Genomic DNA, 21,609 nt, shown 5'->3' on the forward strand with positions numbered 1-21,609 from the left:
TAACCTTTTCGCCCCCAGTCGTCCACTCCAAATCGAAGTCGTTTCGCTCGCTGGGACTTTTTGTTGGGATTGGGAAGTACAAGTGTCAATGTCCCAGGAATCGATTCGAAGTCGCGAGTGCGAAACGACTTCGATTTGGAGCAAAACGATTGGGGGCGAAAAGGTCAGGGAGCGAGATGACCGGATACCTCAAAATGGCCATCAAATAAATCTGGCCGGCCGAGAAGACACAAATAAAACCACTGCAGGACTAAAATCTATGTGCCGAAATGTTTAAAAAACTAAAGCAGAAGATAGAGCAAGCAGGGGACCAATCCTCTGCCAAACCTCAAACTCCTCCTCACCCGCAATCACAGGTAAAATGGTGCCCATACCTGTCAAAATTTCACTCCTGTTGGGCTGTTCTCTTTTGCAGACACTGAGACAGCTATCAGACGCAGGACAGTCACAGTGCATGCTGTACACATTTGTACTCTGAATTTGTAGTCCATTATTGGTAGTTCAGATGGTTTGAAAACTTATGGCTTTCTGTGACCTCTGTCGACTCGTCTCCAACCATGACTGAGTCAAGTGTTAAGTAGGAAGGAAGTTGAAAGACAAGTTGGTCTGGATTTGGTTCGGTTGAAGTTAGTGTTTGTCGACTGGGACTACTAGGAGCCGCCCTCTTCTTGGCTCTTCAGCACCGGGGTCTTGGCGGGCCGGCTTGGAGGTGCATTATCGAACCCCCAAACACAACGACCATTCTGCCGTCCATTCGGTCGCTACTTTCCTCTGGCTGAAGTTGCAGGAATTTGGGAACTTCTGTCTGATCAGGTGTTGTCCAATCAGGACCTGTAACTATCTAAGCTGTATCATGATGTTCAGCTTGACCACAGTGTCTGAGCCTAGACTATAGGGGTCTTGGATGGCCAATACCTGCATGCCCTGAATGTCAATAAATACAGGCCAAAACACCAGACATTGGGTCAAAGTTGTTTATAAGATACAGGGTCTTCTATTGAAACAGTGTTGGCCAACTTTCTATTATCAGAAATTTCGGCCACTTTCTTGTCTTGCTTACTTGCTTTCGCTAAGTTGCTTCTGAATTTGCTTTCAATATTGAGAGGGATGCAGAATAAGTGATAAGTGAGCCAGTTGAAATGTGCAATGGGTGGAGATAACTCAAACTTTCCAAATTGTAAAAGCAATTTGGAATTGAGAAAACACTGTGACTGTGGGTCAGACATGCTTAAACTTCTCATTATAATTCTTACTAAGACCTTGTGGACTGATTTTACTCTGGAAGAAATTGATAGAATAGAAAATTCCTTGATGTAGTAGATTTTTATGATTTTTTTTCATTGATTCATGGGAACTATTTCAGGGAGATCATAGGACTTCCAATTCTACACCTGGTTTATCTCTGAACAGTAGATCTGAGGTAATTTAGAATCTGGCTATTTATGGATGATTTTTTTCTTTTTTATAACGTGTATGTCCTAACACTAACAGGGGTCATCTTGTCTTGTGATCTGGATTCTGATTCTAATTCTTCAACACCAGGATTATTTTATTAGTTTTACAGTACAGAGATGCAAAGTTTAGGCACATGTAGAGATGGTGTATGAAAACAAATTGAACTCTCAGTAACAATAATCTAACAACAAATGTGAATCAACAAGACAACATGGTCCCTGTCAAATGCCTGTTGCTGTCGCGCTATCTATAAAAGAGCTTTTCTCAATCCTGTCTGCCATTTCAAACCTGTCTTCCTGGAATGTACACATGTATGTCAGTTTGAGCAAGTAGTTGCCACTTACATTCACGCAGTTACAGGTCAGGTCAGGCTGGCTACCTGCCACTGGTAGCCCTGTAATCCAGTGCCACCTGTTTCAGGTGGGTGACTAGAAATCAAGGTTACTAGTCACTCAGGGCGGATGAGCTCGTCATAGGGTCAACGGCCGACTAGCTTTCTCCTAGCATTGCCTAGCGGAAACTATGTCTCCCAGGTAACTAGACACACATGTGACTGGTCACCTTGGAGTAACCGGGTAGTCTGGGCTCTTCAGCCGGGTTATGGCAACCAGACTAGGAGACGGAAACTCCGATATAAAACCTGACCGAAGACGGAGCGCACCGGCCATACTGGCGTCTAACCGGGTACGCACGCATTTACAACCTAAAATGCCCCCCCATTCACGCAGTCAGTGCAGTGCTCTCCTCTTAGCTTTCTGTAAGTACAACTATTTACTTGTTGAGCAAAGTACAATTAATACAAGTGTATAAAAAAACAAGTACAAAACACAAACCTGGTAAAAAATCTATTGCAATCTACACCTAGACTAGTAAATAGTTGTACTTGTTGAGCACTCCTGCCAAAGAAGATAATATTCTAATATTGGTTTGCTTTGATTTGGCCAGCCTGGTGTTGAGCATGTGCAGGCCTTTGCGGTGAGTAGGAAGAAGCATAAAATAGATCTCAATCCCGTGCAGCAGCCTGTGGCTGAGGCTCTTTGGATATCGTGGCAACAGGTTATGTTTCGGTTTTTGTTGCATTGCTAAGCTTGGGTTGTGGGGCATTGAATGATAAATCACTCTGAGCAGGATATTTTAACCAAGAGTGTAGCTCTATTATTGAACGCGTTTTCATTTGTTTGTCATTCATTTCTGTGCTTGTCTTCACTTTCGTTTTGTTTTCTGAAGTTGTTGCTATGAGAACTAGAACGACTTGACCTCAAGAGATTGTAACCGTGGTCTTTGAAAGCTGATGTGAAAATGTCCTGATTTAGCAATCCATATATCTGTCAACAAAAATACGGAAATTTAAATCAGGAATCATGCACTGGCAACACATTAGTGAAGTCCCATTTCACACTTTGGCCCTGAGAATGTACAGTGCTAAGAAATAGTCGAAGTGACTTTTCCAGCACTGATGTTCATGACATTTATCAAAAACATAATCTGCATGTGATTTATGGATACCTTTATTACTTCAGCCAAAGCCAGTTATTCCCAAGCCATCCACACCATCACAGACTCAGGCCGAAACACCCCCTCCAAAGGCAAAGGTAGGTCAGAAGTCTATTTCATTTGTCCAAGTAGCAATCTTCTGTTAATTGGTCATGATGTTCAGAGGAAATGACACCTTTGGTGTAATTTTCATCACCAGTAGTGTGTTGACTCCCAATGAAAATCAATAGACAATGAAATTGGTAATTAGTAGCATGAAAATATAATATCTGGATTGTTTTCATTCTAGGGTGCTTCAAATTTAATCAATTTTGACGATGGCCCAGATCCTCCAATCCGAAACACTGAGGTTGCTCTCACATCAACACCACTAGCGACACCTGACCATGGTGGGGCAAACAACACACCAGCTACACTGCTCGTCGACGTCTTCCATTCACCACCTGACAGAGATGCTCCGAGTTCTCGTGAGCGGCGTGATTCGATAAGTTCGGAGGTCAGCGAGAGTTCGTTCTATTCACCAGGGACACCTAGCCGTCAGTATGTTCCGCCGTCGGATATTGAAAGCGAGGTTGACGAACCCTCGTATGACTTGGACGGTGTCAGAAAGGAGGAGATATTTCATCACCTTCAGAAAGCCGTGGCCAAGAATAAGAGATACAAGGCTAAATTTACTGATGTAAGTATAGCATATCTACATTATAGTCAAGGGTACTGAGACATGTCATTTATGATTAAGTTGTGTACATCCAACTCATGCATATTGTTTGCCAAATAGCTTCTCAAATGTCGTTTCCTCTTCTTCCAGCTCATGAATGCTTACAAGGAGCTGGAGCATGATAAAGACAAGTTGAAAAACACTCTGACCACGACACAGGACAAGTCTCTGCGGAGGATATCCGAGTTGAAAGAACAGTGTCAGCTCGACCAGCTGGCCAAGCAGGATCTGGAGCAGAACTATCGACTCATGTTAGAAGAGAAAGACGAGTTGGTGCGGGTCTTGCAGACACAGGTAAGAGGTGTTCAGTCCCTCACCCAGTATAGTTGCTCAACAATGCTCAGGTGAACATTTGCATGCCCTTACAATCAAACTACTATTAAATTTAAGATTTTGAGTCGGATCCATCGAAAAGATTGCGCTGCCCCTCTGTAAAAGCTATTCAAACATTGTTATTTTTGCAGATTAAGTTATTGAAAGATGGTAAGGACACCACTGACCATGCTGAAGAAGACGATGCTGCCAACACTAATGCCCTCAAAGAAAAGGTGAGTGACATTCTGTGTATTCAACATCTTGATAATTTACAGCTCGGCATAATCAGGTAAGGGTTTTTGATCTTCTTCTGTTGAGTTCATATTGGCCATATTACTCTCATTCATTGGGAGTGGTTGTTGGCTGTGTGGGAGAGTTCATTTAGCCTTCCCAACAGCTCAGTCTTCACTTCTTCTCCTTCTGTCTTGTCTCCATTGAATTTGAATTTGAATGGCACTCTGGCGCTGCCTCGCTGATTGCTTTACTTAAACTTTCCGCAGATCAAAAGGCAAGAGATCCTCCTGAACAAATGCAAGGACACTATCAGTAAAAACAAGGAGAAATCAGCTCAGCTGAATAGTGAGAAGGAGGGGTTGCAAAAGCAGATCGATGACTTGAAACAAGAAGCTGAGACCATGAAGGTAAACAGGTTATCTCCACAGTTGGGCGTAGCCAGATGGCTGCAATCTGTGGCCATGACCATATGTGATGAAAGTCTGTCTTTTGCTGGTGCCTGTGACAAGAAATGGAGATTGCTTTGACGAGTGGGGCCAACAGTTGGACCAACAGTTTACCGGTAGCACAAGACTGCAACGAATTTGAAGACAAAACCGATTACTTTGCTTTGTTGCTTCTGCATTTTGTAGTTTGCTTCGATTAGGAAAAGTTTGATATCTGGTGATGGTAAAACATTCACTTGAGTTTGACTGGAACAACTATTCATGATGCTGGCACAAGATGTAAGAAAAGTGTTCTGTGATCTTGACCATCAAGTATTGGACCCCACCTCCCTGTCTCGGACTTTATTAAGAAAGCTTTAGTGCTTCAAAGTAAGCTGCAGCTGACCTCTTGAACTTCAGAATGGGGAAAGGTTAGTCTCATGTTAATGTAAGTCTCGCTACCTAGAATCCTTTCTAAACGGAACTGAATGTAGGCTGTTTCAACCTGTAAACGACTCGTTATCATCTCATCAACATTTGTTTTCTTCAGAGCTCCGAAGGCGAAGAGGTTCACAAGTTACGAAGGCAAATCATCGAGGCGAGGAACCTGATTGAGGATCTCGAGACGGCCAAAGATCTCGGCATTGCCGAGACGAAACAGCAGATGCATCTGGCGCTGGAGGGGAAGGACGATGAACTGAAGAAGCTGCGCGAGACGTGTCAGAGTCTGATGGAGGAGGTCACCACATTGAAAGAGACCAATGAGAAGTTAGAGAAAACAAGTAAGTTTTCCAGTCTGTATTGACAGCGCTGAAGTTGCTCTCTTGGATGAGGTCTTATGCTTGTTTAGCATTGGTACCGGGTCCAAGGGATGTTGGGTTACACCTCACCCTGGTTTGTTCAAGGTTTCAAGCATTTCACAATGATGTGAATGTACGATGCCTGTCGAGTACAACGCCTTCTACTAGCTGCCCTGCTGTTATTGGTAGGAATTCAAACTTAAGTGATCACACAATTCTTTTCTACCGTAGACAAAGACCACCTGGAGAAATCTCGCGAGATCATCAAAAGGTTACAGGAGGAGAAGAAAAAGGTGATACAGGAAGCCCAGGAGAAGATAGAGGCTGCAGACCAGTCGATAGAGAAGGAGAAGGAAGGCCTATTCCATGAACTCTCCAGAGGCAAGGCTGAGGCTATCAAGCTATTACAGGTAAGGATTCATAGACTTTGTCTTTGAAGAATAGAGTAAAAAGTGTTTTTGTTGGCAGAATATTGTCAGGATAAGCGGGCAATGGTTATTTCTGAATACTTTCTTAAATAAGCCTACGCTCTTTATTGCATCCAGCAAGGGTTAGGTACATATTTGAATGATGCAGGAACCATAGCCTAGAATATCCAGTCCCTGAATGTTAGTTCTGTCTGTTCCTTGTAGCAAGAGACTGGCAAGAAGATTCACGAGGCAGAAACGATGCAAGAGGAGGCCTTGTTACAGCGGGATCTGGAATGGGAGAAGAAGCTCGCTGATAAGGTGCAGGAATACAGGGAGACAATTGCTGCCAAGGTGGGTCGATGAAACAGACAGCCTGAATTTCTGACCAGAACATTATCGACCATTTAATTTTGTAATTTGATGAAAAACCCAAAGTCAGATGACATATCATTGTCTTTCAGGAAAAGGAAACCGAACATGCCCTCGTTCAGAAACAAGAGGACTACCAGCGCCTCCTGGAGGAGAAGGAAGACGAGATGAAACTGGCGATTGAAGAACGTGAACTCCAAAAGATGGCAGCACTTAGTCAACAGGACAACAAGAAAGACGAACTCCAGAGGGAGTTGGATGAGATGAAAATGGTTAGTATGTGAAATGTTTATTCACGCTAATCTATTAGCTCATAGGAAAACACCATGCTGATTCCTTTCGAACTAAAGATGAGGCCTTTCTAGCCATTGTTTCCTTTGAACTTGTCTATTATAGACAAGATAAGTTTCCATTCTAAAGCTCTGAATGCATAGTCTTGTGGAAATTTTCCATGTCTTGAAAGAAGTTACAAGTGCACAGGTGTTGTGTAAATCTGTGCTACTGATATTTGTTGAGTAATGGATTTTAAATCTGTTCTTGTACAGCGAAGATTCATTCACCTCAAAGTGTCATAATTACTTTTTCAGACGAAAATTGAACTTGAGAATACCATCCAGAAAATAAGTGATGACCACAGGGCCAAAGTTGCAGACTATATCGTTCAAATTGAGGAAAACTCTACGCGAAATAAACAAAAGTTTGACAAAATTATCAGCAAACACAAAGAAGAAATTGACAAGATCAGAGATGAAAATCAGAAGGAGTACAATACAAAAATAGAAGAAATGAAACAAGTCCACCAGCAAGAAGTTGACAAGTTAGTTGAAAAGCATGACTTGATGATGCAGGGGACGAATTCTGAGATTGAGACGCATTATAAGGAGCAGATTGAAGCTTTGAAGGCGAAGCAGGAGACAGCGCTGCAGGAGAAGATGTCACAGTTGGAACACTTGCAAGCAGACGTCAGTGATTTGAAGCAAAAGGTAGAAGATTTGGAAACGACGCTGAAGAATCGCACGGAAGATTTCGAGGGAAGGGTGACGAAGTTGGAGGCAGAGTTAGACATTGAGAAAAACAATTGTGATAAATTGATCAAGGATCGTGAAAATTTGCAGCTGCAGTTCGAGACGCGGATATCAGAGTTGGAGAGTGCGCTGGAGCAGACGACTCATGGGAAGGAAGATGCAGAGCGCAGGTGTGCTGATTTGGCGACGGAAATTGCTACGTTGAGAACGGATTTTGCAGAGAAGGAACGAGAACTGGAAGATATGCGGAATGACTTTGAGAAGACAAGAAGTGACCTTGAAAACAGGCTTGAGGTCAAAGACAGAGAATTTCAACAGAGCGTCGCAAATAATGAAGAACAGTTGAAATGTGAGAAAGAAAATCATGAGAAGGAAATAGCAAGATTTACGGAGGAAAAAGAACAAGAAATGGAGCGTGCTCATGATGACCTTGAGCATGTGAAAACTGACCTTGGGAATAAATTGGAGGCCAAAGAGAAGGCATTGCAACATAGTATTGAGCAGTATGAAGAGCGACTAAAGTTTGATAGAGAAAACCATGAGAAAGAAACGGCGAGGCGAGTTGAGGCCTTAGAGATTCAGCAGCAGAGTTCTGTGAGCGAGGTCGCCAGTGACTTGGGAAATAAGTTACAAGAGGCAAATGACACCATATCAAATTTAGAAAAATCTATTCAGGATTGGACCCTGAAGACGCATGATTTAGAAAACCATATCGAGGTCGTCAAAACAGAAGCAGAAAACCGCTTCACTGCAGAGAACGAGGTCAGGGTTTCTACAGAAGAAAAGTTGGTTGCATGTGAGAACCATTTGAAAGAGGCCAGAGAACAGATCGAAAGTTTGGAAGGAGATATAAAGGAACGGCTAAAAGCTATTGCGAGTTTGGAGCAGGTGAAGAATGAGTTGGATTCAGATATTGCCGGTTTGAAGAAAACAATTCAAGACTTTGAACATATTGTTTCACAGAAGGAGGAGGAGTTAGAGTCTGTAAAGCAGACGGTTACAGAACTTACTGAAAAATGTCAACAACTTGAAACTGATTGTCAGCAGAAGGTCGAGGCTGTTGCTGGCCTTGAGCAGACGACAGTTAACCTGGAGCAGACGATAAAAGATTTGGAGGGAAGTTTGAGTGAAAAGAAGGAGCAGTTGGGTACTGCAAATAGCAAAGTTGCTGAGATGATTGAGAAAGTTTCACAGCTTGAATCCGGGCACATTGAAGGACAGTCACAACTTGAACAAATTAGGGACCAACTGGAGTCTGAGATATCATCATTGAAGGAGTCTTTGAGTCTGAAAGGTGAGACACTTGTTCAGAAGGAACAGCTAGTTTCTGAATTTGAACTGAAAGTTTCTGACTTTGAACAGAAATGCAATGGTTTAGAGGAGGCAAGGTTAGATCTTGAGACATTGAGGGCTGAACTCGCTAAGGAGGTTGAGGAGTTGACGAACCAGTGTCAGTCTCTCCAAAATGAGAAAGGAGGGTTAGATAGTACCTTGACTGAGAAAGATTCTGTTGTTTTGGAGTTACAGAACAGAACGAGTGACTTGGAGCTAGAACTGAAGTCAAAACTGGAGGAGTTGGATAATTTGAAGTGCGAGTTTGATGGGAGGAGCCAAGCTGATGTTGAAAGGCTGAAGGCCCTTGAAGTGAGCTTGGAAGAGAAGAACCAGGTTGTTGAGGACTTGAAGGTCAAGGTGGAAAGTCTGGAGGAAGAGTTGTTGAAGAAGAGTTCAGAGAGTGATGAAAAGGTGGTGCTGTTGAATGATTCGCTGAAGGAGATGTGTTGCACTTTGGATGAAAAGACGTCTGCTGTGGCGAATTTGGAAGAATCATTGAAAGCACTGAATGAAAAGTTGAATGAACAGCAGCAGCACTTTGATGCTAAGGAGAAGGACTTGAAGGAAAACAACAAGAATAATTTGGCACAGCTCAAAGAGGATGCGAAGGCAAAGATAAATGACCTGCGGAAACAACTGCATGAGAAAACTGAAGAAAATGAATCGGCCACAAACAAATTAGCTGAAAAAATTGTTGAACATGACACAAAATTGAAGTCAGTGGAGGAGAATTATCTTCTCACGATTGAGAATTTGGAGACAGAAAATGAGCAGAAGTTCAAGGATTTGACGGAGAGGCTTAACAGCGAGAAACAGGAGATGAAGCTTGGTTTTGTTGAGCAGATTGCTGCGTTGCAGGGGAACGTGGAGGCTGAGCAGCAGAGATTTCAGAAGTTCCAGGAGAGCGTGAAGGGGAAGTTTGAAGATCGTGAGGTGAAGTTCAAGGAAAGTTTCGGCAAGTTGAAGGAGAAGTTCCACGACAAATTGAAAACGAAAGAGGAGGAGTTTGCACATCAGTTGGAGGCGGTGACCAATGATAAATCGTCCGGGATGGAAGTGGTCAGTCGAAATCTTCAGGAGGCGAGGGAGGAGATGGAAAAACTGAAGGAGGATTATGAGAATCAATTGAAAGAATCGGCAGACGACAGCCAAAGAAAGTTGCAGCAACTCCAGGAACATTTCAATCTGAAGATTTCAGATTTGGTGGCTAAATCTGAAGCAGACGTGAAGGAGTTGATTGAAAAGCATGCAAGTGAGGTGTCTGACCTTGAGAAAGGTAACGAGGTCAAGGTCAGTGTGGCTCAAGGCGAATTGAATGACCTTCAGAAACTTCATGAGGAAAGGGTTGCTGAACTTCTGGCAGAGTTGGATGAGCTGCAGTCACTGAAAGAAACTATGCACGAAATTGAAACCAAGTTGCATGAAAAGGAGCGTGAGGTTTCAGAATTGCGCGAAATATCTGAAAAGGTGCAGATCGAGAAAAATGGTGAGATGGAGGCATTGGTGGCCAAATTGCAGGAAAGTGAAAGACAAGTTCAAGATCTGGGAGAAAAGTACAAACGGGATTTGACGGAGAAGGAAAATCTTTTGAAGGATCTAGAAGAGAAACTAAAAGACGGTGATGCAGTCCATCAGGAGTTGGAGGTCAGAGGTCAAGAAGTGGTGACCTTGAACCAGGAGATGGCGACCTTGAACGAATCTTTGGAGGAAAAGAACTCGGAGGTCGGCAATCTTTTGGAAGAGTCTAAGAGTAAGGATGCTAGGGTTGCAGTTGCAGAGAACAAGGTTGCAGAGCTTGAAAGTGCTGATGAAATTTTGCAGACTCAGCTGAAAACTTTGAAGGACTCTCTGACAAGTGCAGAGGAGAAACTACAGGAGTACATCACATCGTATGACACGTCGATCGAAGGGTACAAGTCCAAGGAGGAGTCGCTATTGAAAAAGATTGAGCAGCAAGAGGAGAAGTTTTCAGGAGAGTCTGAGGTTTTGCAGACGCAGCTTAGAGTGTTGAAAGATTCCTTAACAAGTGCTGAGGAAAAATTACAGGAGTATATTGCGTTGTATGACACTTCAATGGAAGCATACAAGTCGAAGGAGGAATCGCTGATGAAAAAGATCGAACAGCAAGAGGAGAAATATTCCGAGGAGATTGAGATGTTGAAAAAACAAGTCTACGACATGGATGAGCAGGCGAAGATGAACTCTGCGGAGCTGCAGGGTTCACTACAGGAGAAAGTGCGGGAAGGGGAGCAGAAGATACTGGAGGCTCATGAAGAGCATCGGAAGGAGGTGGAGAATTTGGAGAAAACCTGGCAGGAAAAAGTCCAGGTTTTGAAGCAGAAATATGGGGCTAAGTTCAAGGACACTGTTGGGGGGTATTCGACACAAATTTCTGAACTTGAATCTGAGATGGAGAGAGTGAAGGCTGAAAAGGAGAGTTTGGTTCAAGAAAGTGATCGCCTGGGGGAGAGGTTGAGGGAAGTTGAGGGTGAGGTTGAGACATTGAAAGGTGAAAAATCATCTGTGATAAATGACTTGGAACAGGCGACCGCCAGATTGTCGGAATTTGAGCAGAATTCTAGCAGTCTGATGTCGAAGGTTTCCGAGTTAGAAAAAGTGATCTGTGATCGAGATGGCCTGCTTGAGGAGAAATCTGCCGAAATTTCTACATTGAATGTTGAGCTTTCAAATCATTCGCAAACTGTTGCTGATCTTGAGCATAAGATTCAAGAATTAAACCGCAAACATTCAGTGGAGATTGAGTCGTGCCAGAAATCTTCGGCAGAGGGTCTCGCCACAGAGGCAGCCAGTCAAGCGGCTAGTCTCGAGCAGGCTAATTCACATGTTAGGGAGTTGCAGGAGACTTTAGAAAATTTGAAATCTGAGAAATCGTGCTTGGAATTGTCTGCTCAAAAGTTGGATGAGTTGAGCAAGACTCATGGTGAACTTGTAAACAAAAATGACTGTTTGGAAAAGGAACATTCTAGTCTGAAAGTGGAACATGAAAAATTATCACAGACTGTGTCGGCTCTAGAAACAGGGAAAGTAGACATTCAGAAAGATTTGGATGGACAGAGTTCAGAGTTAGAAAAATTACAACAACATTTTGATGAAAAAGTGTCTGAGCATGGGAAGGTTTTGACAGAATTGAGAGCTGAGCATGAACACCTGGTGTCTGATATGAGAGCAGACTATAAGGAAAAGATGCAAAAATTGGTTGATGAGGGCAATGCCAAGTTGGTTGATTTGAAGAAAAAGGCGGAGATGAAGCTTTCTCAGATTAAGAAACAGCTCCAGGGGGATAAAGAAGGCGCATTTGAGGATTTGAATGCGTTGTTGTCAAAGACACAGGACCAAGTGACGGAGTTGGAAAAGCAAGTGGATGCTCTTCGGAAGGAGAGAGAGGACTTGGGGACAGAGTTAGCGGAGTCAAAAGAGGAGAAGGATAAGTTGAAGAGAGAGCTCAATGAATATGTTGAGAAAAATGAAAGTGAGTCTTCTGAAGTTGTATCGAAGTTTGAAGCGAAGCAACAGTTGGAACAAAAACTAAAAATGTTGATTCAGAATTTGAAAGTTGAGAAAGAGGAATTGAATACGAAGATTGTGGAATTGGAAAAGAATAAGTCTGATCTGGAATCGAAAGTGAAATCATTGGAGAAGGAGTTGGCGTTCTCAAAGGAGAAATACGAGGTGAAATGTGGCGAGTATGATGTAGATCTCAAGACGATGAAGTTCGAGCACGAAAAGGAGATGAAGGATTTGCGTGCGGAGACTGAGGGGATGGTCGAAGACATGCAGACCACGAGTAACTCCAAACTGAAGCAGCTCGTCAGAGAGTTTAACCTGAAGATTGCGGAGAAGGACAAAGAATACCACGACCTGTTCAACAATGCCAGTGGTTAGTCTCGGTCATTTTCTTTATCTTTCGGTTACAGGCTGGTAGAAAGCTTATTTGATGGAAGTCAGAAAGCAAGAAAATTGAATTGTAGGGTTGAAGAGCAAGACAATGTATACAATTTGAGGTCGACTTGGTCATGCTGGGTAGATTGCATGGGAGTTGCCTCTCTTGGCAATTCCACGGTGCTGGTACTTTACTCTTCTTTACTCTCTTCCAACTTTAACACTTTCATCTCTCTTCAGCAGCGTAACAAAAATTCTGTGGTCCGAACATCACTTCCATTTGTATTGAAGCAATTAGTGCACAAGGTTATGATGGCCAGTTAATCTTTCAAAATTGGGAGGCACACTCTTGAAAATCAAAAATGGCACGAATTCTGTTGCTTTGATTGGTCACACTGGAAAAAACTGATGGGTTCGTCGAGGCTTCATCTCTTACACATCGGTGGAGGCATGAAATTAGTGGTGGCGGGTACCTTGTTAGGTTTCATTGTCGATTATGGCTGATGCATTTGTCTGTCTTTGTTGCAGAAAAGAGTCAGCGAGTGGAGGAGAGGGCTCACCATGAACATAATGAGGCAATGGAGGAATTGATGAAGGATCTCCATGAGAAGGACGTCCGCATGGAGGATATGATGCACGAATATGAGCAAAAGTTGAAGGTTGGTACCTGAAAAGTTCAACAAGCTCTTTCATTTTGCTATGATTTGTGTTTGAAAATGACAGTAGGCTACGAAATGACATCAATTTGTGTTGTTCTTTCATGAGTTGGTCTACATGTACTTTCTACTTGACGTCTGCTGGTTGAGACACATCTGTAAATACACATAGGCCCATCACAGGTAAAAAGGGCCTCTTGTACATGCATCCCTCAAATGGCATAACTACTTTAACACAGTATGACTGTTGACAGCAGACAAGGTGTATGACCCTTCTTGAATCTTGCTGTTCTGATCAGTGCAGATCGTTGAACTTAGTGAAGTCTTTGATTCTTGCTCTACAGGATAAGGATAACGAGTTGAGGGGTACGGTTGACGAACTCCGACGAGAGATTGACCGCCTTGAGAACATCCTACAGCAGCAGGAGGATGACCATGCAGCAGAGTTACAAGAGATGGAGGAGAGGGTGCAGGGCCTGGTCGAGGAGAGAACGCGGAAACGTGACGTCATTCACAAAGAGGAAGTGACGGCATTGACGCATGAATGGGACATGGAGAGAAAGGTTGGTGGTGTGTGGGTTGAGGGAGGCTCGACCAGGTTTTGGAATTTGAAATCGAGCTCAATTCTGAGCCGTTCTGATTGTGGAACTGCGTAGGTTGCATAACATGTACAAGTAGTCGATGAAATTGAGTTAAAGGGGCTGGTAATGGTGCTTCTTTTAAGTTATAAGTTAATATATTTGTGCAGGAATTCGTCTTAACTATGAATTTGTTAACTGCTCACCAAATAAAGGCTTGAAGAGGGAGCGATTTAAGGTGGTCACTGTATTTAGTTTGCATGCTATTGCCTTCAGAGATTCTGAATACCCTGCACTTCCTTGCGTAAAAGCTTTCATACCAAAAGTGAATTGTAAAACCCTTAGTTTTGATGTTGTCATTGTTGAATGCACCGTCCAAAATAGGCACCTGTATTTGTAATTTTATCAAAATAATCAAGCACTTTCGAATTTTGCCATGACTGTATGTCTGTGACTGTCCTTCTTGTCATTTTATCGTACTTATTATTTCAGGCTTTATTTCGTCTGTACGCGCACATGTCCATGTCTTTTTGTTTGTGTTTTAGCCCACAGATGGCGCTAATGATGCTGCCGCAGTCCTGTACACCACCGATGCATATCTAGAGGTAGCGTGTTCTCAGCAATCTTTTTTTCTTGTCCTATCTCTTCATTCAAGCTGTCCTACTTTCATATTGGTGGTATTGGGTGGTTACTCTGTGCTATTCCTCCCATGGAAGTGTTCATGGACACTATGACAGGACCCACCATTAAAGAATCTATGATGATCGATCATAGAATCTGTAATGGTCGATCATAGAATCTGTAATGGCTGATAATAGAATCTGTAATGGCTGATAATAGAATCTGTAATGGCCGATCATAGATTCTGTAATGGCCGATCATAGATTCTGTAATGGCCGATCATAGATTCTGTAATGGCCGATCATAGATTCTGTAATGGCCGATTATAGATTCTGTAATGGCCGATCATAGATTCTGTAATGGCCGATCATAGATTCTGTAATGGCCGATCATAGATTCTGTAATGGCCGATCATAGATTCTGTAATGGCCGATCATAGATTCTGTAATGGCCGATCATAGATTCTGTAATGGCCGATCATAGATTCTGTAATGGCTGATCATAGATTCTGTAATGGCTGATTATAGATTCTGTAATGGCTGATCATAGATTCTGTAATGGCTGATCATAGATTCTGTAATGGCTGATCATAGAATCTGTGATAATCATCATTGATTCTCCTATGGGCCCATCATCATAGAATCTATGATGGAAACAGAAAAGTGGGTTCGCAATAGGTGTCTTTTCTTCATAATTGAACCTATCTCTAAACATTCCTCATCAGACTTTGTACAGTACATATGGTTCGTATTTAAATTTTATAAATCAATCTGTCTCACTTTTACCTCTCGATCTTCTGTGGTGGCGGGTTCAAGTACAGTATTTTATTAATCAAAACTTTGAAATCTTTAATGTTTTCTTAGATTTAACCAACCCTTAATAGAACTTTGTCAAATGCGATATCTCCTTGCGACATTTCGAAAACTATCTAGGGATTCTACTCACAAAGTGACTAATGAATATTCCATGTATAGATGTGATTATCGTGGACCTATTGTCATACATTTTCATTCCTACAGTGATTTATAAACGTACCTCTCCCCAATTTTTTTCATGCACTTTGTAGAATACCTTCCCCTGGCATTATAAAGTCCTGACCACTTTCAGAAAGTAAAGCATATCTACCGTAAGCTTTGACCTTAGTCACAGATAGAAATACGTAATGTCCATTCAAGAAGGTGGACTTGGGGAGGTACCGAGAGTGAAAAATTTAGTACAATGGAAAATCTTTGAATAAAAAAATTCCGTTTTTTTGAACTTTTTGGTTACATGTTTTGATTCTCCTTTAGGAACTAGTGCGACAGAACCAGCTGGCCCTCGCTGCCATCACCAGCGGGTCGAGTAGCGGAGGCATGTTGAGAAGCCAAGTCATACAGCTGTCGAAGGAACTGGAGGATCTCCGAGCAAAGCACAGGTACACCTGAGAATCATTTTCTGTGAACACCTTCATCTCAGCAGGCCTAAATCTTTGGGGAAAAACACCTTTTCAAATTTCACTACCTTTAAATTTCATGAATTGATGAGTTTTCGAATTTGGAACAATTCCCATCTGGTGTTGGTAGATGATCCTCCTATCAGGCCTTTAGCTTGCTTTTGACTCCAATATTACCAACCTCTCTCACCAAATCGTTCAGTCGACAAGTTCTCCTCTGTTTTACCTTCTCTCCATCAGTTAGGGCTTTCGACAATGCCGCTGTTACATTTGTTGATTATCGTCTTTGATTTTCAGTCTGCAACTTGCCGAGGTCCAGGGCAACAAGGAGATGGTGTTGGGAAAACTCCCGCCACCACTGTTGTCCATGAAAGCGATGAGGAATGCCACGGAGGGCGGGGAGGACGTCGACGAGTTACAGCAGCTCGAGTTACATAACATGAACCTTCAGGCTCAGGTGTCGCAGATGAATGGAGAGATGGCTCAGCTGAAGATACGAGAGCGAGAAATGATGCAGCGGGTACGTGTGATTCTGTCAGTTTAACATGCATCTAAAGACCATACAATTTGTTTCTGATGAGAGGAGCAGTATAGTTCAGTTGATAAAAGTAGCTGGTCAGTTGGAGTTGGGGTACTGATTGTGATTGTATGCTTCCGGGAAGTGACTGATTGTGATTGTATGCTTCAGGGAAGTGACTGATTGTGATTGTATGCTTCCAGGAAGTGACTGATTGTGATTGTATGCTTCAGGGAAGTGACCGATTGTGATTGTATGATTCAGGGAAGTGACTGATTGTGATTGTATGCTTCAGGGAAGTGATTGATTGTGATTGTATGCTTCAGGGAAGTGACTGATTGTGATTGTATGCTTCAGGGAAGTGACTGATTGTGATTGTATGCTTCCGGGAAGTGACTGATTGTGATTGTATGATTCAGGGAAGTGACTGATTGTGATTGTATGCTTCAGGGAAGTGACTGATTGTGATTGTATGCTTCCGGGAAGTGACTGATTGTGATTGTATGCTTCAGGGAAGTGACTGATTGTGATTGTATGCTTCAGGGAAGTGACTGATTGTGATTGTATGCTTCCGGGAAGTGACTGATTGTGATTGTATGCTTCAGGGAAGTGACTGATTGTGATTGTATGCTTCAGGGAAGTGACTGATTGTGATTGTATGCTTCGGGGAAGTGACTGATTGTGATTGTATGCCTCAGGGAAGTGACTGATTGTGATTGTATGCTTCCGGGAAGTGACTGATTGTGATTGTATGCCTCAGGGAAGTGACTGATTGTGATTGTATGCTTCAGGGAAGTGACTGATTGTGATTGTATGCTTCAGGGAAGTGAGTGATTGTGATTGTATGCTTCAGGGAAGTGACTGATTGTGATTGTATGCTTCAGGGAAGTGACTGATTGTGATTGTATACTTTGGCAAAGTGACCCACTGACCTGGTTATCTCTTGTTAGTCCATCAGAGCTAACTTGCTCTTCACATTTTTTGACAATCCATAAAGGCCAACACTGAGTTTGACAACGCAGGATCTTAGAAACTTCAAAAACATTGGAAATCATGTATGTTTAAACTGTGTTTTCATTTGTTTTTTTTCTATTTCAGCTTGAGCATTCTCAGGGTCGTCTAAGTGCCTACGAGCGTGGTGAGACGCCCCCGCCTAGTCCCTATGCATCCAACAACTCTACACACGACTCCGCCCCATCATTCCATGAGCCAACAGAAGCTGAATACCTCCGCAATATTTTGTACCAGTATATGCTTGGCAAGGAGACAAAGGTCAGTGATATTTTATGGCCATAAATTCCGTTACCGAATGCGATGCTGGCTGCTGTTACCTCACAGGAATATGTAGTTATCACGGGAGAATGATCGAACTGACATATCAAACAGAAATTTAAGTGGTGTTTTGAGCTCTCATTTTGGTACAACCCTGTCATCGTCTGCATTCAGTAATGCGTCTGCCTGATCCTTGCACTTATTGTTTCCATAATTATTTGATAAGTTTTCTGTCCATTTTCAGACGCTTGCTCGAGTCGTTTGCACAGTTTTAAAGTTCTCCTCTGACCAAACAAGGAAGGTGCTAGAACGTGAGGAGGCAAAGTTAGCGGTAGGTTTCCAATAACTTGGCAAAACTGGGAACTCACTTTGATGCATGGCATTCCAAATATGGCATCTTACATTGTTTGAACGGGAAGAATGTAGATTTCTGTTACAAAGAACAAAATATCCCTGAGGGAAATGACAATAACTCCGAACAAAATTAGGATTTTTCAACAAATTTTTGAATTTTGGTTTTGCATTATGGTGCCCTCCTGGTCCCTGCTGATAGTCAGAAACTGATACCCGGTAGCAAGCTATCTTTTTACTGCTATTATAGTCTAATGTAGCTCATGATCTCTCTTGATCAATCACAAAAACCTGCAGCTATAAGTGTCAAACCTATCAATATCATCTCCTTTCTTTCTTGAATAAATAGTCAAGACGGAGCTTCTTAAGAATATAACACAAGGTAGCACCAATATTTTGCTTAAATCTATGTGTGAATATTTCTCTGATTCATCCATGTATATTCAAATCGATATCCTGAATGGCTAGATATCTGGGTGTTGGGTACTGGACTCTGCATGGACAGTAGAATAGTATGTGTGTCTTACTCGATGACAATAGATTTATTTTTGGAATAATTTAAAGTTTAAAATTACATGGTTTTGAATAATTTAAAGTTTGATTGTAAGAAACTTACATTTTATAGAATACATGTATCGTTTCCAACATATTAGTTTATTATACAAATATCTGTTTTGTTGATCAGTGCGCCAGTGTGTCAATTGGGACTGGTACTGTAGTTGTTGCAATATTTCACCAGTTGCATGCAAAACGATTCAAATTCCTTGGCATCCTAGTCAAAACAACATGTTCAATCTAAGTCATATAGTACAGGTTTGCAAAAATAAGCTGTCTACCTGACTTGTGGTGGCATTACTAACCCAATCTAATCCTGTTTTTCAGCCCTAATTCTGGGATGCTTATTTTAACAACTCATGGTTAGTTTAATGCTTATCATCCCTTTCTCTTCGTGGCGATTTACCTGATCAGATCTTTAGTCAAATGCTGAACGCAGGGTTGCATGCGGTCTGAATGTCAATATAACAGTTGCATTCATGGAATTTCTTCTATAGTCATAACGTAGACTTTCTATTTGCGGTGCTGGGACTTGTTGGCTCTGACACATCTTTCACAGAAAACCTGTTTGATTTTGAGGTGTTGGGAAGGTCATCCCTTAACCAGTCTGTGTGTCAGTATGTGTTTCTTTTTATCCCAATTGTCTCATTTTATAGAAATGGAGAAAAATATAAACAGTACTCCTAATGGTCAGAACTGGAGCTTTCAATTGAGAAATAAAAACAATCCAGAATTCTTTTTCTCAACTGGTGATATATCTGGAAAACCCTCACTTCAGGGTTAATTTGAATTGTTTACTAATCAATTCCTCTGTTTGTTTACTTTTAGGGTTTATTTGGTAGTCCTTGAAAGTAGGAGACGATTCCTCTGCAATAAAACCAAGATGTTCCAATATTCTCGAGATGCCATAGAAAACATGGACGAAACATTCCAGAGACGTGCCTCAAGTATATCCGCTAAACACATGTCTCCCTAACCTGTCTGATGGTCGTGTTGGAGAGGATTGCCATGATAAAGGCTTGCCGGTTCATTTTGGTTGCCCAAGATCTCTATCTTGTTCTTTCCAAAAACCAAACAGAACTTGGCTAAAATACTGTGTAGGTAGAGGGAAGAAGTCACATTAAATTATAAAATTCACGCTTAAATTATAAAATTTTCCTTATTGGTAATTTCTTCATCGGTATAGTATCAAAATCTTCTGTATGGGTATTTAAAAAGAATTCTCTTTTTGTCTCAAAGTCTTGCCTATTGCTTGATAAATCTTGCCGGAATTGTCTACACATTCTCCTTGACCTGTCAAGACTGAGTACCTTCATACACGCACAATGTACTGTGTTGATTCGTTCTAGCCGGCTGAGGGGGCCTGTATGAAAGTACTGTTGACGTGTTATTGGCCTATGTGAAACCAGCTTAAATCCATCAGTGCCGTATCTTGGTTATTCATGAAAGGTATCTTGGGGTGTATTCAAGTATGTTAATTTCATGAGTTTCAAGAATTCTTCAGTAGCAACTGTGATATTAGTTGAACCAACTTCACCATATGTTGAAACACTATTTGCTGTTCTAAATGCCAGCTTTCCACAGTTTTTCTTGTATTGGAGTGGTAACCTCATCCCCAAGGATGCAATGATGCTACCTCTCCTATACTTGCTCTGTGCTGGACAAACAGGTCCAAGCTCCCTGGGTTTAGATTGCATGAAAATATTCTGTTCTGTCTTATGATGTAAAGTTTGTCAAAATGCAAATCTACATGTATGTTAGGATTAGATATCAGAGAATTCTGTCCAAAACTGTTATAAAGTTGAGTTATAGATATGTATTCCCACAAATATATATAGCTTTTATGTTAATATGCCAAACTGACATAAGTTAGAAGAGTAATGTACTAAAGTCTATTCATGGTCTGTTTGTTCTCAAGGCCTGTATAATTTATTTGTTATCCTAGCTGTTAGCTCTTTGAACCGTAATTGTGGCATGAAACAGGTATACCAATTTGAATCTGTTGATCCTAGGACATTATATACATGTCTCATTGTGTGAAGTGTCTCCATCTCTGGTGTTGTACATCCGTAGCAAGACTCAACTATGATTCCCTAATGGCATAGATTTAACACCTTCAGCGCCGAACCACGTAGATCTACGTGGTCCAAATCCCCCCTCTTTGAGCTGGTTATCGGAGTCTCATGGCCTTCATGTAAGAACTACGCCATCGCCATCTTCAGGGTAAGAGAGGAACTGAAAAGACCAAACGGTCTTACCAGTTCCTACCGTGCCCTGAAGATGGCGATGGCGTAGTTCAGAACTTGAAACAACTTCATGAAAGAGCTACGCCATCGCCATCTCCAGGGCAAGGTAGGAACTGGAAAGACCTCTTGTCTTCAGTTCTGTGGGAGGGGGATTTGGGGCACGCTGGTTCGGCGCTGAAGGTGTTAATATAAATCGGTCATCGTCATTTTAAAATCCATCTCTGCCTTTCTGCTAAATGTATGAGTAAATGTAAAACCTGATCAGTATTACTCTTGTGATAAGGTGTCTCTGTCGGATTATAAGGTGTCACTGTCAATCTATTTTGTCCTAGTTGAAGTAACCAGGAGTTGGAAGTTGACCTATTTATATTCTGTCTTAAAGGGGAGTTGCTGTTGACCTCTTCTGTCAAGAAATGGAGTGATAATCTATTCTCTTAAACGAACCTGTGGTGTCTTTTTCTTTTCTAGACTATATCGCATATCAGGCACATCATTCCAGGAAAAAATATTGAAAAGCCGAAATACAACATTCATATATGTATGGTACACTTTAAAAAGTAACCCGGTTGAAAATGATTTTGAATATCTTTTAGCAGTTTTGTAAATTTTGCTTTTGTGAAATGCATTTCATCGTTAATGCTTACTAGTTTGCTTGCGATGTCCCCATGAAATGGGTCTGAATGATTGTTCCAATGATTGTCCCAATGAAGGTTCATTGGTTGTTTATGATGACCAAATTTATTGCAAAGATTAATTATCTTTGCTCAAGTGTTTTTGGTGGCTAAGGGGTTTTAAGTGTTGTATGTACGGTATGAATTATGTATCATTCATCTTGTATGATATCATTGTCAAAAAGGTTGTAAATATTACAAATACATATATAAAAGGAATAAATATATCA

General features: G+C 41.7%; 1 protein-coding gene across 5 annotated transcripts; it reads left to right on the top strand.

The window, feature by feature from the left end:
* The first annotated feature begins 10 nt into the window (after nucleotides 1-10).
* On the top strand, nucleotides 11-21,606 carry LOC135500666 (golgin subfamily A member 4-like). 5 transcript variants are annotated; one of them, XM_064792262.1, is made up of 21 exons: nucleotides 11-356; nucleotides 1,364-1,420; nucleotides 2,976-3,047; nucleotides 3,239-3,628; nucleotides 3,758-3,961; nucleotides 4,132-4,215; nucleotides 4,483-4,623; nucleotides 5,192-5,423; nucleotides 5,673-5,851; nucleotides 6,074-6,202; nucleotides 6,313-6,492; nucleotides 6,808-12,478; nucleotides 13,009-13,139; nucleotides 13,481-13,699; nucleotides 14,260-14,319; nucleotides 15,625-15,749; nucleotides 16,065-16,287; nucleotides 17,383-17,556; nucleotides 17,801-17,887; nucleotides 18,257-18,289; nucleotides 19,291-21,606. In XM_064792262.1, the coding sequence occupies exons 1-20, from the start codon at nucleotides 270-272 to the stop codon at nucleotides 18,281-18,283; spliced, it is 8,472 nt and encodes a 2,823-aa protein (XP_064648332.1). In that variant the 5' UTR covers nucleotides 11-269; the 3' UTR covers nucleotides 18,284-18,289; nucleotides 19,291-21,606. The 5 variants fall into 5 exon arrangements, with proteins under 5 accessions (XP_064648332.1, XP_064648334.1, XP_064648333.1 ...); XM_064792264.1 differs by lacking the exon at nucleotides 18,257-18,289 and adding an exon at nucleotides 18,790-18,824; XM_064792263.1 differs by lacking the exon at nucleotides 18,257-18,289.
* Nucleotides 21,607-21,609: the final 3 nt, after the last annotated feature.

The sequence above is a fragment of the Lineus longissimus genome, chromosome 16, assembly GCF_910592395.1.
Source record: "Lineus longissimus chromosome 16, tnLinLong1.2, whole genome shotgun sequence".
In the NCBI taxonomy this organism is placed as follows: Eukaryota; Metazoa; Nemertea; class Pilidiophora; order Heteronemertea; family Lineidae; genus Lineus; species Lineus longissimus.

Excerpts from the sequence above, each read along its gene's own strand:
- LOC135500666 (XM_064792262.1), top strand. The coding sequence starts at position 270 with ATGTTTAAAAAACTAAAGCAGAAGATAGAGCAAGCAGGGGACCAATCC. Across the intron at positions 3,629-3,757 it reads ACAAGGCTAAATTTACTGAT|CTCATGAATGCTTACAAGGA; the intron begins GTAAGTATAGCA and ends CTCTTCTTCCAG. Across the intron at positions 16,288-17,382 it reads AGCGAGAAATGATGCAGCGG|CTTGAGCATTCTCAGGGTCG; the intron begins GTACGTGTGATT and ends TTTCTATTTCAG.